Raw genomic sequence first — 16,248 nt, 5'->3', positions numbered from 1 at the left:
TCTGGTGACCTCAAGGCCCTTAGAAGCCTGCTAACCAAGCACCTCAGACAATCTCAATAAAAGTCCACCAGAGGCCCCCATATTCAGCTCCTGTGGCTGTTGTAGCTAAAGTGCCACATATCAGGCAAACTAAAACACCAGAAATTTCTTTTCCCACAGTTGTAGAAAACGGGGGCTGCTGGCAAGGCCACACTTCCCCTGAACACTTTAGAGGAGAATCCCTCCTTGGCTTTTAGGTAGTCCTCAGCTTGGGGCTACGTGGCCTCAATCTCTGCCTCGGTCTCCAAGAGACGTGCTCTTCTCACCATGCGTCTGTGTCCTCTCCATTCCGTCTCTTACAAAGACACTTGCCATTGGAAATCCAGACTGATCTCATCTTGAGATATGAACTTCATTACACCAGCAAAGACCTTTTCCCCATATAAGATCACATTCACAGGTTCCAGCGTTTAAGGCATCGATATATTCTTTGGGGGACCACCATCCAACTCACATAGCCCCCAACCCCCAACTCCTTTAGAATAACAAAGTTACTGAGGCTTTAAACTCTTAGATGTGGAATTTCACTATTAATCAGCATTCCATACCAGCTAGCACCCTGCAGGGAGCTAGAAGTACTTTTACTTGAGTGGGATGGGCAACTGATGTGTGATGCAGTGGGGAGGATTACACAAGCCCTTCTTGAACAGACCACAACACTCAAAGCCAGGAGTGCTCAAAACAGTGAAGTCAAATTCCCACACTGCCGTAATCGTTATCTTATCACAGAAACTAGGATAGTGCCTTGTACCCAGTAAGACCGTTTCAGAAAGGAGACACAGCTCAAACTCACTGTGGCCAGGTCAGAAGGTTCAGCTGGGGGCCAGCTGCTCTGGGGAGCCCACCCACCGGGCTCAATGTGCTGTTAATGTGCACTTTCGCTCACCTTCGATGTAGAGTGGCTCCACCACGTCGTGGTTTATCAGCTCAAAGTTCTCATGGCCGATCCAGTGCTCCACGTTCCTCTTCCTGCCGGTGAAGAAGTTGTCCACCACAGTCACTTCGTGGCCATCCATCATGAGCTTGTCGGTGAGGTGAGAACCCACGAACCCTGCTCCTCCGGTTATCTGCACCAGGACACGGTGCCCAATGTCCCCAGAGAAAGCACAAGAGGACACAGTGACAACCAACTTCAAGGGGATATGCCTATGGTGCAGCCTCAACTTAAAACTTGGTAGGAGAGCAAGGAAGAAGACACTGTTTACAGGCAGCATCTTCACTTTTCCTCCAGAACAAGTCATTATACTACTGTCAACTTCTAAGCAGCCTAAAAACTTAAGCTACCACCCAGTCGACAGTATAGAAAGTTACAAGTTTCCAAATGTCTCCTCTTACAGAGAATTTTATATTAAAAGGTTCTTGTTTTATAATGGAGAGGACACTGAACATCAGTTGTATAACTCTACCACTACTCCTGGAGAGTTTCAGAATGACTCTCTTTTAAAAAATGATTAGCAACGTGCAGAGATTCAGTGAACTACCAAATAATGTAAGTGCTTTTTAAACTGGACACACACAAAAAAAAAACCCTCATAAAAAACAAAACAAAAACAAAAAACGATCTTTCCAACTATTTACAAGAACAAATGAATAAGCAACAGATACTTTTGCAGACCAAAGCCCTAAATGATTAGGTTCTACCGCTGGGTCAGTGTCTGAATGGGAGTGCAAACGCTGCATGGGGTGCACCAACAGGGACAAGATGCAGTTGTGGGGGGCAGGGGGCCAGCAATATTGTGCTTCCAAGACCTGAGCCACAACAAATGGAAAGAGGCAACCACGACGGAAAAACATCATTTAAACTAATAAAAGACTATTCAAATTATGTGGTATAAGTGAAGGGGGCCAGATAAAGCATACTGCGTTTTGGGGAGGAAGAAGTGAAAAGAACAAACTCAGAAAGCAGACAAGGCTGTGAAACTACCCTCTCTGCCCTGTTCTGTTCTCTGCTCCGCCTTCTCTGCCATCAAAACTTGCACTCATCTCACCCTCCTCCTCCAAACTGAAAGAATTCACAGTAGGGAAAAAAAATCCGCCAATTCTTTTACCAAAAAAAAAGCACATAAACCCTTAGGACTATGGGTCTTAAAACATTTAGTTTGCCACCAGGTGCTCTGTTCAGATAAAATCTGATACCTAATTACAGTGTTTACCAGGGGTGTAAGCTAAGCCACCTCTGGTTGAAGGAGGTAGATCTGGGGGACGGGGTGGGGACCTGCCAGCCATAGAGGAATCCCACCAACACCAACCAGACATTTACATATGCTCTAACGAAAATAAAAACACAGCTGAGCTTTGAACAACACAGGTGTGAACTGCACGGCTCCACTTTTGCGCAGATTTTTGTTCAATAAACACAGGATGGTACGGTGATTGTATTTTCTCTTACGATGTTCTTAATAACATTTTCTTTTCTCCAGTTTAAGAACAAAATACGTAATACACATAACATTCAGAGTATGTGTTGTTCGACTGTTCACGTCATGGTGAGGCTGCCAGTCAACAGCAGGCAAAAGGAGTCAAAAGTTACATGTGGATTCTCGACAGCACGTGGCAAGGTGGGGGGGCGGATGGTCAGTGTCTCTCACCCCTGAGTTATTCAAGGGTCAACTGTATAATGGTTGAGAATGTGGATGGTTGAAAAGTCCTGATGCTCATCAGCTTTCAATCAGGTGCATTCCTTCTTTATGGAGAGCACCATTTCCTAAATCTGCTCTATTCTGGAGACAGGAAACGGACACATAGAGGAAGAGAGGTTCTGACCAAGATCCCCAGATCCCCAGTAATGACAGAATATGGTCAGAGACGTCAGAATCTCAGTCTTTTTTTTTTTTTTTTTAAAGATTTTATTTATTTATCCACAAGACACACACACAGAGATGCAGAGACACAGGCAGAGGGAGAAGCAGGCTCCTTGCAGGGAGCCCGATGTGGGACTTGATCCCAGGACTCCAGGATCATGTCCTGAGCTGAAGGCAGACGCTCAACCGCTGAGCCACCTGGGTGCCCCCAGAATTTCATGGTCTTCCTACTACCCGTAGATGTGCCTGGTTCATGCTTTATCCTCAGCATGCCTACATCTCCCCTATACACCTGAACAATGATTTGAAAACAGAATTTTCAGGAAAAATAACTGAATTCCAAATGTAGTGCTTGAGGGATGAAAATTCACTTTATTGTGCCTTCATTTCATTGCATTTTCCCAAGCCTTCCACAGTTCATAAATCAGAAAAATTACATCTCTTTTCAAAGAAATTTAACCTTCTTTAATGTAACTCTGTATCTATATGCAAATGTTACTTAAACTAAGATGTTCTGTCGCACGCTAACTTTATCTCCACACCTAAAATAACTGAGTGACAGCTCAGAGCTACCAGAAATGCAGTGCACTAAATTATACGTGATTGCCTCCAACATTTTACTAGTTTTAGTGGTGACATAAAATTGCTGGAAGCACCTCAGCCTTGCTTAAAATGCATCTGAACCGTTTTTCTCGAGTAAGTCCTTTCTATCAAAAATACTTAAAGATTTATGTAACACAGCTGAGTGGCTCTCCAAGGTCTCTCCCTAATCAATCTCAGCCCATTAGGCAAGCACTTCAAACAGAAACAAACCTGGCAGGATCTCCTCTCTTACAAGCTTCCTCAGGAGTATGAATCGCCAAGCCCAGGCATACCCTTTGAATAACAAGAGCTAACACCCCAAAAAGACAGTAGGAACAAAGGACAGAACACCTCTTATAGTGGAACTGAAAAGGCTGCACACGGCTTCGCATGGCTCTGCAGCCATGAGCTCATCTCAACTGCTTGTACTTCCTGCTCTTGTGGGAGCTCACAGGCAGCCAACCTGGTCCAGTTCAAGGACAGCATTCAAACTCATGCTGCTCAGAAAGCAAGAAGAATACCTTTCTGAACAAACCTCTCCTTTGTGCTAAGGCTTCAACAATCACTGAAAAGGCTTTGGGTCTTGGGAACGACATGGCACCAGATGACTCTGACATGTGGCTTAAGACGGCAGATGAGTAAAGAACACACAGTCCATTTATTGTGGTTATATGAAAAGGGAAATAAATTCACTAATACTCAGCAACAACGGGAAGATCATCCCATGTGGATACAATGATAACCCTTGCAAGATGTGCAGGACTCATACATGAGTGCAGGGCATCAGATATTCTGATCAATCTGACATGTGGCAGCAGAAAGATTAGAAAAATTAACTCTTCTCTGCTGAAGACATGGATATATATCTCAGTTCATGCTTAAGTGCCTATGCATTTTTGATATGGTAGAAATAACCCCAAAAGACAGGGGTATATGTAGAACAGAAGTCAGAGTCTGCTCAGGGTAAGATTTATGTACACCATCTAAAAAGGCAAGAGGTCTTCCACAACTCAGAAGAAAAAAGGAGATTCTGTGGTGTACAAAGGTTAATATTGATTCAAGAGTATTACTTTGGTGTTTGGGATACATAGTCCTACAGCCTAGAGAATGGGCAAAAGAACAAAAAACCTTGTATATATATCAAGATCACAGATAAAACACATCTTACAGAATGGCAACATCAGGTGTTCCACAGACCCATCCCCCAGCAAAAACCAACCATAACTGGTGAGAATTAATTCAAAAACCTGTTTAAAGTCTCTGCAAATTGTCCTAAGGGTATACAGCAAATGAAGAAACATTTATTAAGAAAATCTAAAATTCAAAAAAAAAAAAAAAAGAATATCTAAAATTCAGTAAGAACAAAGAGAATCAATGAGACCTGAGCCATGGCCCACACCCACATTTCCACCCTTCACCCTCATAGTTCAGAGTGGGTGGGTATTAGATGTGGCCAAAACAATGGCGCTCCCAGTCAAAAGATAATGGTATCTCACCAGAAAGAGCAGGTCATCCACATTCCTCATTCCTTCCAGTTGTGAGCTGCCCAGACTAAATTCCTGAGATGTTAGCCAAGTGGTTAAGAGACATCTTCCTCCTCCAGTTCCCACATACAGGGCAGAAGCTCTATTCCAGGCATGGCAGGCTGTGATTGAGTAATGGGATTCTGGTCACCTTTGCCCCAGTGAACTCACAGAGTGGACTCCATGCCCAGAGAGGCAAGGCAAGAGGACCTGGGGTACTGTTCCTGCCAGGTCCCTGCTTGTAAGCAGGAATGTCGATCCCTTTTCCAGCTCCATAGTAGTGGCTCAGAGATTTTCTGCAGGGACAGAGGCAGTCCATACAAACACAGAGCTCCAAAGCTCTCCCCAGAGGGACAGACTTAATTTGAAAGAGAAAGTAAGAAAGTTCAAGCATAAAGATTATCTCAAAAACTGGGCAACCCTGGTGGCTCAGCGGTTTAGTGCAGCCTTCGGCCCAGGGCATGATCCTAAAGACCCAAGCTCGAGTCCCACGTCAGGCTCCCTGCATGGAGCCTGCTTCTCCCTCTGCCTGTGCCTCTGCCCCTCTCTCTGTGTGTCTCTCATGATGAAATAAATAAAATCTTTTAAAAAAATATCTCGAAAACAATGGAGATTTAAGTGGTAATCAACAGAAAGGAGCCCAGCAGTTCTATAACAACAAGTTTAACCACAGGCCAGCTGATTAGTAGAGAGAACCAGAAGAAACACCTAAAAGAGCCCTCTTCAGATCAGAACAAACCTGAACAAACCTCAAAGACTGGCCTAAAAATCTACCACTGCAAAGGGGCCAGAATTTAACTAGATCAGACTGAGGAACAATTTATAATGCAAAATACTGTTTAAAGCACAGTTGGCTCAACTAGCAATTACTAGAGCCTAACAGTGTGATACCACACAAGGCAGACAGCTTAACAGAGAAATCAGGCTAAGAGATGGTCAACAAGAGCCCTTCTAGAACCACAGCCATCCCAGAGTGACTATGTCCGTCCCCAAGGCTGCAGCCTCTGAGCAATGACCATCAGAGTCCCACACTCCAAGTGAACAGACATCACTGAAAGAAATCAGCCAAGTCACTAAACAAACAAGTAAACAAGAAAAAATAAAACAAGGCTTGGAGAAAGGGGAGAACAGTACCCAGAGTTGCTACAATATACTCCCTAAAATATCGAGTTCGCTACAAAAGATTCTGAGACATGCAAAGAAATAGGAACGCATGTGACCTGGACACAGAGAAAAACAGCCAGGCAACAGAAACTGCCTGTGTGAGGGCCCAGCTGTCACATTCAACAGAGTCTTCAAATCCGCCAGCATAAATAAGTTCACAAGAGTGGGAGGAAACCATGCTTGAAGAAGTAAATAGAGACTAAAAAGAGAAAAATTATAAAATAGAAACATGGGAATTTGGGAGTTGACAAGTATAGAAAAACTCACTACAGCGAGGCAACAACCGATTGGATCTGGCAGAAGCAAGCGCACAAACCTGAAGATAAATCAAGACTGCTTATGCAGCCTGAAGAGCAGAGAGAAGAAAGAAAGGAAAGTGCATAGCGCTCAGAGCAGTATGAGACAGCAATAAACACACCAACAGGCTTGTCATGGGAGCACCTGAAGAGACGAGCAGGAAAATAGTCAAAGAAATAATGGCTGAAAAGTCCCCCAAACTCATAAAACACGTGAACCTACATATTCAAGAAGCTTGACAAATTCCATCCAAGCAGGAGAAATGCAAACACAAACAGATGCTTGTAGCCACATCATCCTGAAAATGCTGAAAATCAGAGACGAAGATAAAGTTTTGGAAGCAGCTGTACTGGGTGAAATACTGCCCTAGAGAAAATATATCCTTCTTAGAATCTCGGAACATGACCTTATCTGGAAATAGGGTCATCAGCTGAGATGTCATCAGTTGAGATATGATCATTCTGGAGTAGGGTAAACCCTAAATCCAGTATGAGACACACGGGAGAACACCATGTGATGATGGCGGCAAAGACTGGATGGAAGTGTCTACAAGACAAGGAATCAAGCACTAGTGGCAACACCAGAAGCTAAGAGAAAGGCATGAAACAGATTTCGTGCTAGAAACTTCAGAGAGAGCACCGCCCTGCCAATGCCCTGATGTCAGAATTCTAGCTTCCAGTAGGGGGAGATTTTCAGTTTCTGTTGTTTTACTACTGAGCTTGTAATTTACATGATAGCAACCCCTGGAAAGTAGACAGGAAACAAAGAAAAATACTCAGGTACAAGGGACCCCAACATGACTAACAGCCTACTCTCTGTCACAAAAGGTGGAAGAAGCAGTAGGGTAACACATTCAAAGTGCAAAAAGGAAACTGCCAGCCAAGAATTTTATATTCAACCCAAACTTCTCAAACTGAAAAGCAAAAATAAACAAAAAATGAAAGTATTCATTGCCAGCAGCTCTGCCATAAAAGAAATACTAAAGGATGTTCTTCAGGCTGAAAGCAAATGATCCCAGGCAGCATTTCCCACCCAGGAAACAAAAGGGGAGGAACAAATAAAGTAATTAGGTAATTTAAAAGGCAATATAGTGGCACTTTCTCCTTTCTACTCTTAATCAATTTAAAGACCAAATTGTATAGCACAATAATGTGAAAGTACTTAAAGCCAAAGAACTATATACTTAACATGATACAATGATAAACTGTGTTGTGTATATTTTACCACTACCACCGCAAAACAATTGTATAAAATAGTATGTATACCACTGTATTATTTGTCCTGCAAAATATAGAAATATATGTGACAACAACAGCATGAAGAGGATAGGTGGGAGCAAAGTTGTACTGCTGTAAAGCAATGACACCAAAAGTTTACTCAAACCCACAGGATTAAATGAAGGAAACTAGACAGGGTAATGAAAAAGATGATGTAACAAATTCTGTAAATACATCTTTACTCTCTTTTATTCACTCAGCTTATTTAAAAGACATAAAATATAAAATAATTATAACAATGTATTATGGATTTGTAACTTGGACTAAAATAATACATGAAACTTGCAGAAATAATGTCACAAGAAGGGGTGGATAATAGAACTATGTAGGAGTGGCATTTCTATATCTCACTGGAACTCAGTATAAAGCTGAAGTAGTGTATAAGTTAAAACATAGATGGTAAGCACTAGAATACTTAGTAACAAAATGAATTTTTAAAATACAGTAAAAAATAAAGGAATTCAAATATCACATAAGAAAAAAATTACTTCATGCATAAGAAAAGAAAAATGGAAGAATGGAGAACAAAGAAGATATGAGGCATATGGGAAACACAAAATATAGTGGCAGTTATAAATCCAAATATGTCAGTAACAACATTAAATGTGAATGAATTAAGCCAACCACTCAAAAGTCAGTGACTGTCAAATGGGAGAAAAACAAAACAAAACAAGGTCCAACTATATAAAGTATTAAGGGAATACACTGAAGACTGGAAGATACAATGTGTTGAATGTAAAAAAGTATAACACCTAGCATAGAAACAGTAAGAAAGCTGGAATGGCTATGATGACATCAGACAAAATAAACGTTACAACAAAAAAAAAATCTTAGTAGATAAAGGGGGGGGGGGATTTTATAATGATAAAAGGGTCAATCCAATCCAGTGCATACCAGTAGATATAACAGGTATAAACATTTATACACCTAACAGAGAATCAAAATATACAAAGCCAAAGTTGAAAGAATTAAAGGAAGAAATAGAAGATTTCAGCAACAGTTGGAGGCAGCAACACCTCTCTCAATAACGTAAGGAACTAAACAGCAGATTAGCAAGGAAATAGAGGACTTGAAAAACACTGTAATCCAGCTAGACCTAACAGACATATATAGAACACTCAACAACAGCACAACACACAGTCCTTTTCAGAGTACATTGAGGGGTGCCTGCCTGGCTCAGTTAGTGGAGCATGAGACTCCTGAACTCAGGGTTGTGAGTTCAAGCTCCACACTGGGTATAAAGATTGCTTAAAAATAAAATCTTACGAAGAAAAAGAGTACATGAAATATCCTCTAGGACAGACCATATCCTAGGCCATATAATAAGCCTCAATAATTTAAAAGGAATTGAAGCATACAAAGTACAATCTCTGACTACAATGGAATGAAATTAGATCTCAGTAACAAAGAAATTTGAGAAATTCACTAGTACACAGAAATTAACCAGCACACTCCCAGATGACTAAAGGATCAAACAGTGAGTTAAAAAATTAACCATCCTTTGAAATGGGTGACAATGAAGAAACAGCACACCAAAACTTAGAGTAGGCAGCCAAAGCAATGAAATTTCTAAAAAGATACAAAATACCAAAATAACTCAAGAACAGAAAATCTGAATAGATCTCTAAAAAGAGATTGAATTAGCAATGTTAAAAAAAAAAAAAATCAACAACAAAAAACAGCTTAAGCCCAAATAACTACTGTGGTGCATTCCACCAAACACCTCAATAAGAATTAATACCAAATCTTCACAATTCATCTCAAAAAACAGAAGAAGAAACACTTTCCCACTTATCCCATGAGGTCAGTATTACCCTGATACCAAAACCAGCAAAAGAGATCATAGGAAAGGAAAATTATAGAGATGCCTGGGTGGCTCAGTAGTTGAGCATCTGCCTTTGGCTCAGGTCCTGATTCCAGAGTCCTGGGATCGAGGCCCGCATCGGGCTCCCTGCATGGAGCCTGCTTCTCCCTCTGCCCTCTGCCGGTGTCTCTGCCTCTCTCGCTCTCTCTGTGTGACTATCATAAATAAATAAAAATCTAAATTAATTAATTAATTAATTAAAAAAGATTTTATAAATAAAATATTTTTTAAAAAGATTTTATTTATTCATGAGAGACACACGGAAAGAGAGAAAGAGAGAAGCAGGGCACAGGCAGAGGGAGAAGGAGGCTCCATGTTGGGAATGTGACGCAGGACTCCATCCCGGGTCTCCAGGATCATGCCCTGGGCGGAAGGCAGCGCTAGACCGCTAAGCCACCCAGGCTACCTAAATAAATAAAATCTTAAAAAAAATAAATAAATAAAAAATAAAAAGGAAAATTATAGACCAAAATCTCCCATAAATACAAACATAAGAATTCTCAACAAAATGCTAGCAAATCAAATCCACCAGTATATAAAAAAAGGATTATACATTAACCAATAGAAATTTATCCCAGGTATGCAAGATCGGTTGTAAACTGAACAAAGCAGGGGTAGAAGAGAATCAACCTGTTTAAAAAGGCATCTATGACAAGCCCTCAACTAACATCCTATTTCACCGTGAAAGACTAACAGCTTTTCCCTAAAATGAGGAACAAGACAACAATGTCTGCTCTTCCCACTCTAGTCAACACTGTAGGAGGTTCCAGCCAGGACCATTAGGCAAGGAAACAAAGTATCCAAATTGTTAGGGCAGAAGTCAACCACCTATAATTGCAGACAACATGATCTTGTACAGTATATAAAAAAATCCTCAGGAATCTATTTGAAACTATTAGAAACCAATGATTTCAGCAAAGTTGCAGGATATAAGAAAATATGAAAATCTATTGTATTTCTAGTTACTTGCAATACAAAATATAAAAATTAAACTAAAAAAAATTCCATTTATGCTAACATCAAGAAGGATAAAACGCTATAAAATAAGTCCAACGTAAGTATGAAACTTATACTCTGAAAACTACAAAAAGGATGTTAAAAAAAATTAATGAAGACTAAATAAATAGAAAGATAGCCCCTGTTCAAGGATCGGAAGACAATACTGTTAAGGTGACACCACCACCCAAATTCATCCACAGATTCAATGTGATCTGTTATCAAACCCTCAGGTGGCTTCTGTAAAGAAACTTGATGAGTTAATCTTAAAATTCACCAGGAACTGCAAGGAATCCAGAAGAGTCGAAAACTGTCTTGAAAAAGACAAAGTGGGAGGATTCACACTTCCCAATTTCAAAACTTACTATGAAGTTACAGTAACCAAGACAGTGGTACTGGCCCAAGGACAGACAGGATCAATGGAATGGAACCAAGAGTGTAGACAAAGATATTTTCGTTTCTGGTCACCTGTTTTCTGACAAGGGGCCAAGACGATTCAATGGGACACAATTAGTCCCATCAGCCAGTGGCACTAGGTATATACCCAAGAGACCCAAAAAACTACCTCTGTGCACAAACTTGTGCACCCACGGTTCACAGCAGTATTATTCACAATGGCCTCAAAGCAGAAACCGCCCCAAACGTCCATCAACAGATAAACAGAGAAACAAAATGTGGTACATCCATAATATGGAATGTTACCAGCCACAGAAAGGACCGGGCAGCGATCTGTGCTACAGCTTACGTGGACGTTAGAAACATCACTCTGAGTTTAAGGAAGCAGACACTAAGGACCCCACGTATTTCACTCGCGGGAAATGTCCAGAATTGGCAGAGACAGAGGGTGGCCTCAGCGGTTGCCAGGAGCGGGGAGGAGCATGGCTGACAACAGGGATGGGGTTTCCTTCTGGGGGATGGAAACGCTGCGGAATTAGAAGGCAATGCTGTCCTGTGACTGTGGGAACAGGCTGCAAACCAGCCAGCGTACTGGCCGCGCGGTGACTCCCAGTACGGCGGTCACGCCTCTACTTAAAAAGCAAGTTTCTTGATATGACAAATATTCATCAGGTATGCAAACTTACCAAAATTCTTTTACGGTCCTTTTCTGATAAAAATTTTACTGGCGGGTATTTCTGGGTGAAGCTGTAGAACACGAAGAGATGAGAAAAGAAAAGTCAAACATCTCCTGTGAGGATTTGCTCCACTATCATCAAAACAAAGGCCAGACTGTGGCACGGTTATTGCCTCCTCCCTTTACCCGTCTCCAAGCAAGGGCTGTGGGGACCGGGCGACTGCTCGGTCATTTGAATTCAAGAAATCTGCAACCTGCCCCTTGTGCAGACTCAAGCTGGGGCCACAGAGTCCATCCTGGACGAGGGAAAATTTACCCAGGTACAGGCTACGCGTAGCCAGAGCTAAACACAAAATGGGGGAGGTGGCGGCCTCCTCACAGTGAGGAGGCCTGGAAGGGAGAAAGCAGCTGTGTGAAGTGACAGACCCAAAGCAGGCCACTGTGCCTTGCAAGGGGAAGAAGACACGAAAAGCTGAGCCCGTCCCCTTATTCTGGGCGATGGCACAATGGCAGCACCCGCCCCCGGCCTGTCCCCACCAGTGCCCCGGGACAGATGACTGGGCACCAGCACTTCCTGCCTCCCGTGGGCTGCTCCGAACCCACCTTGGGGCTCCCCTCACGTCTCCACGACGCCTCTTGCCCCCCGAGGAGCTCCCGGGACTCCCCGGCCCACGCTGACGGCGGGAGCAGGGCAATGCGAGCCGACAAATGCAGACGTGAAGTACCTATTCTGGAAGTAGGCCCGTCAGGAACAAAGTGCGTTCAGGAGACTCAGAGCCATCACCTTGACAGTCACTATCTAACTGGAGAGGCGCCAGGGGCACGGCCTCATCCCCTCCACGGGCCCGGCCGGCTACAGAAGGCACTTCCTTAACGGCCGCTCAACTGAACGGAACAGGACAGGTCACTAGACAGAAGACCTTGCACCGAGTGTTTCTCACCTCCCGACAATGGAAACACGCTTAACTCGGAGCTTGGGCAGGAGGGCTTCTCTCACTTAAGAGCTTCCAGATTCTCAGAGGGGCAAGCTCCCCTTGCAGACTGCAAAAGCAGAGGCAGGCAGGTGCGAGAACCTGAGGGAACGGGTGAGAATCCCGGCCGTCCCCTGCGTAGTCCTGTGACCCAGGGCAAGAGCCCCGAGAGCTCTGTCCGCCTCGGGGCGTCCTGCTGTCGGGGTAACCACAGCATCCTCCCGAGGGCTGCGCCGGCAGGAGCCGTCCCCAGCACAGGCCCCACGGTAACGGCCAAGTGAATGTCCTCACAGCGGCTACGGGGCAGGCACGTTCCGCCTGCTGAACACTGGAAGCCTTCAGGGAACCTGACAGATGCCTTGTTTGCACAGTGACACTTCTTGTCATTCCAAGTACTTCCTCCATCAGTCAGCTGGAGGGTGGCCAGGCGAACCACAGCACCGGACGTGTGCACCCCTCACACGGCCCGACGTCCCCTCTCTTCTCTGAGCGCCCACATCCACCATCCAGCCCCAATCCCAAATTCTGCAGCCGGCCCCGGTGCCCCTACAGTGCCTCTCTCCTTCCACGCCTACCCCCTCCTCACCTGCCCACTGCTGCCCACTGGTACCAGAAAGAAAACAGCAGTTTTCTTACAGGAAATACAGTTAAATAAAACTGAAGCAGAAACACAACTGCTGGACGTGTGGTCACCTGTAGAACACGGACTGATAAGCCTACCTCAAACACGGTGTGCCAAAACCTTTAAAAAAAAACGAAAATACTGGCTGGATTTCTTACTTCGTTTTTCTTCAACGTGTAGTAAGTATCAGATTTCATATGTGACCAAGTTATAACTGTTGGGAGAACTCCCTCATAATCCTCGTTTCTTCCTTTGAGAAGTCAGGTGCACAAAGTCAGAAGTAAGACCAGGGTTAAGCTCCTTCAGGCTCCTCAGTCTGCACTTCACACTGCTTGCCTTCTCGCAGTCACAGATGACAGAGTTAGGAGGCTGCATGAGGGGACTGTGTGAGGTGACTTTCTGAGGTGAGTACGTGAGGTGACTCAGAAGTGACTGTGTGAGGGGACTGTATGAGGTGACTGCGTGAGGGGACTGTGTGAGGTGACTAAGGGGACTGCATGAGCAGACTATGTGAGGGGATTGTATGAGGTGACTGTGTGAGGGACTGTGTGAGGTGACTGAGGGGACTGTGTGAGGTGACACTGAGGCAACTGTGTGAGGGGACTGTGTGAGGTGATGCTGAGGTGACTGCGTGAAGGGACTGTGTGAAGTGACTGAGGTATGACTCTGAGGTGACTGCATGAGGGGACTGTGTGAAGTGACTGAGGGACTGTGTGAGGTGACTCTGAGGGGACTGCATGAGGGGACTGTGTGAAGTGACTGAGGGAACTGTGAGAGGACACTGAGGCGACTGTGTGAGGAGACTGAGGTGACACTGAAGTGACTGCGTAAGGGGACTGTGAGGTGACTGAGGGGACTGCATGAGGGGACTGTGTGAAGTGACTGAGGGGACTGTATGAGGTGACTCTGAGGGAACTGCGTGAGGAGACTATGTGAGGGAACTTAATGTGACTGCATGAGGGACTGTGTGAAGTGACTGAAGGGACTGTATGAGGTGACTCTGAGGGAACTGTATGAGGTGATGCTGACATGACTGCATGAGGGGACTGTGTGAGGTGTCACTGAGGTGACTGTGTGGGACACTGAGGCGACTATGTGAGTGGAATGTGTGACAGGACTTTGACGGGACTATGTGAGGTGACTGAGGGGACTGTGTGAAGTGACGCTGAGGTGACTGTGTGAGGGGACATTGAGGTGATTGTGTGATGTGACTCTGAAGGGACTGCGTGAGCAGACGTATGAAGTGACACTGAGATAACACCAAGGGGACTTTGTGAGGTAACTCTGACATGGTGCTCGCTGGGCCACTCCTTCAGCATGCCACTCAGCCCTTCCCTCCTGCGCTTTCCTAGCATTAGGCAAAGTGGGCAAGGGAGAGATATCAGCTTCTTTAAAGGCCTAAAGTAGGTCAAAACCCTATGCAGCAGCATCCTGGCTCATCCATATATTTATTCGGCAACTTTTTATTGGGCACCTATTCTGTGCCACACGCTGGGAACACAGAAGCAAACAACGTAGAAAGACAAGGTCCTGCCCACGTGAAGCCTGCATTCTGCATTTCTGAGTGTGAGAGAGAGAAGCAAGGGAGGTGAATGAAGCAGGAACTGAATAATGGATTTTTTCTTACCCCCCCACCAATTAATCCTTTAATAACTATTTTACACCATTCCAGACTCTAACCCTCCTATTTGTTAAGGTAGCCAGTAAGAAGCAATTTTACTAAGAATTTAAATTCTTATCACTACTTTCTATCTATTTACAGAACATTTAAAGATACTGAAATGCAATCAAACAAATGGCAAACTGTTAAGAAATGGGGGGTGTGGTAAAGAGGAGAAAAAACATAACCCATTTATTCAGGCTTCTAGAATGGCATTACCCCCATTTCTTTCCTCACATACATATAATCCTTACCTTTCAAAATGTTTTATTCCTATTTCCTGGGGGTCACTTTACCCCCAAGTGACAAGCACATCAAGACAACATGGTCCAGTTACATCCGTATCTTGTTCACGTCAAGATGGTTATTTGATCATTCTTATCACACAAATCAGTCAGGAAAAATAAAACCAGACAGAGCTCCATCAATTTCTACCACAGTCATGTCTCTACTTGACTTTCTAGCTAACACAACAACCCCGGGTTCATCTGTCGCCTGACTTGCTCACCAACCTGGAGACCAAAACCATTTTAGGATGAGTAACTAGTAAAGCAGTCCTAAGTAGAAAACACTTAACCTCTGTATTTATCTTAAAGGTAACTCTCACAGTTTGACAAGAATGAGTCGCTGGTACATTCCTTAAGATTATATTCACACTTGTGCTTTACTTTCCAATTTAAAAAGCACAAAGAACATCAACAAAGTATCAAAAGGAATCATAAAACTCTCCTGTATCAAGAGATCAAGAGATCGCCTATATAAACCATTGTTTTAGGGAAGTTATCTAACTAATTCACTTTTCACAAATATTCCTCTCTAAAAAAATATCAGTGGTGGGTAATTTTTTTTGTGGGGGGGAAATATAAAACCTGATGGGGCAGCCCGGGGGCTCAGCGGTCTAGCGCCACCTTCAGCCCAGGGCGTGATCCTGGAAACCCGGTATCAAGCCCAACATCAGGCTCCCTGCATGCAGCCTGCTTCTCCCTCTGCCTCTCTCTCTTTCTCTCTCTGTGTCTCTCATGAATAAATAAAATCTTTAAAAAAAAAAAAAACCTGATGAGTTATTCTTACCATAAACATATATATATATATATATATATATATATATATTTTTTTTTTAAGTTTCCATTAAAATCTTTCAAATTATTCCTGTCTTACCAAAGGCAGAATTTCTGGCTCCCACCCAATGAAACGTTACAAGCAGTATTAATTTCAGCCCAGATCACAGTGAGAAAAATGTAAAGTACAAATGACAAATTTATGCCACTTAACTTGATCTGTTAAAAAATAACTTTTAGTCCAGTGAGAGTTGACATTAACAGTTTGCCTCACTGCAAATAAGCCATCAGTAGAGGATAAGAAGAAAATGAATGAACACAT

General features: G+C 43.5%; 1 protein-coding gene across 3 annotated transcripts in view; it reads right to left on the bottom strand.

Annotated features, from left to right (window-relative positions):
- The window catches only part of UXS1 (UDP-glucuronate decarboxylase 1), a 93,625-nt gene that overhangs the window by 46,196 nt on the left and 31,181 nt on the right, over positions 1-16,248 (bottom strand). For 2 of the 3 annotated variants that reach the window (XM_038550877.1, XM_038550878.1), the window contains exons 5-6: positions 11,626-11,686; positions 926-1,106 (exon numbers count right to left, since the gene is read on the bottom strand). In XM_038550877.1, coding sequence (XP_038406805.1) covers positions 926-1,106; positions 11,626-11,686 — 242 coding nt within the window. The remainder of the gene's footprint in view (positions 1-925; positions 1,107-11,625; positions 11,687-16,248) is intronic. The other variant, XM_038550879.1, reaches the window with a different exon arrangement.

The sequence above is a fragment of the Canis lupus genome, chromosome 10 (genome assembly GCF_011100685.1).
Source record: "Canis lupus familiaris isolate Mischka breed German Shepherd chromosome 10, alternate assembly UU_Cfam_GSD_1.0, whole genome shotgun sequence".
Lineage (NCBI taxonomy): Eukaryota > Metazoa > Chordata > Mammalia > Carnivora > Canidae > Canis > Canis lupus.
Note: the sequence above shows the minus strand (reverse complement) of the source record. Positions and strands in the feature narration are given on the sequence as shown.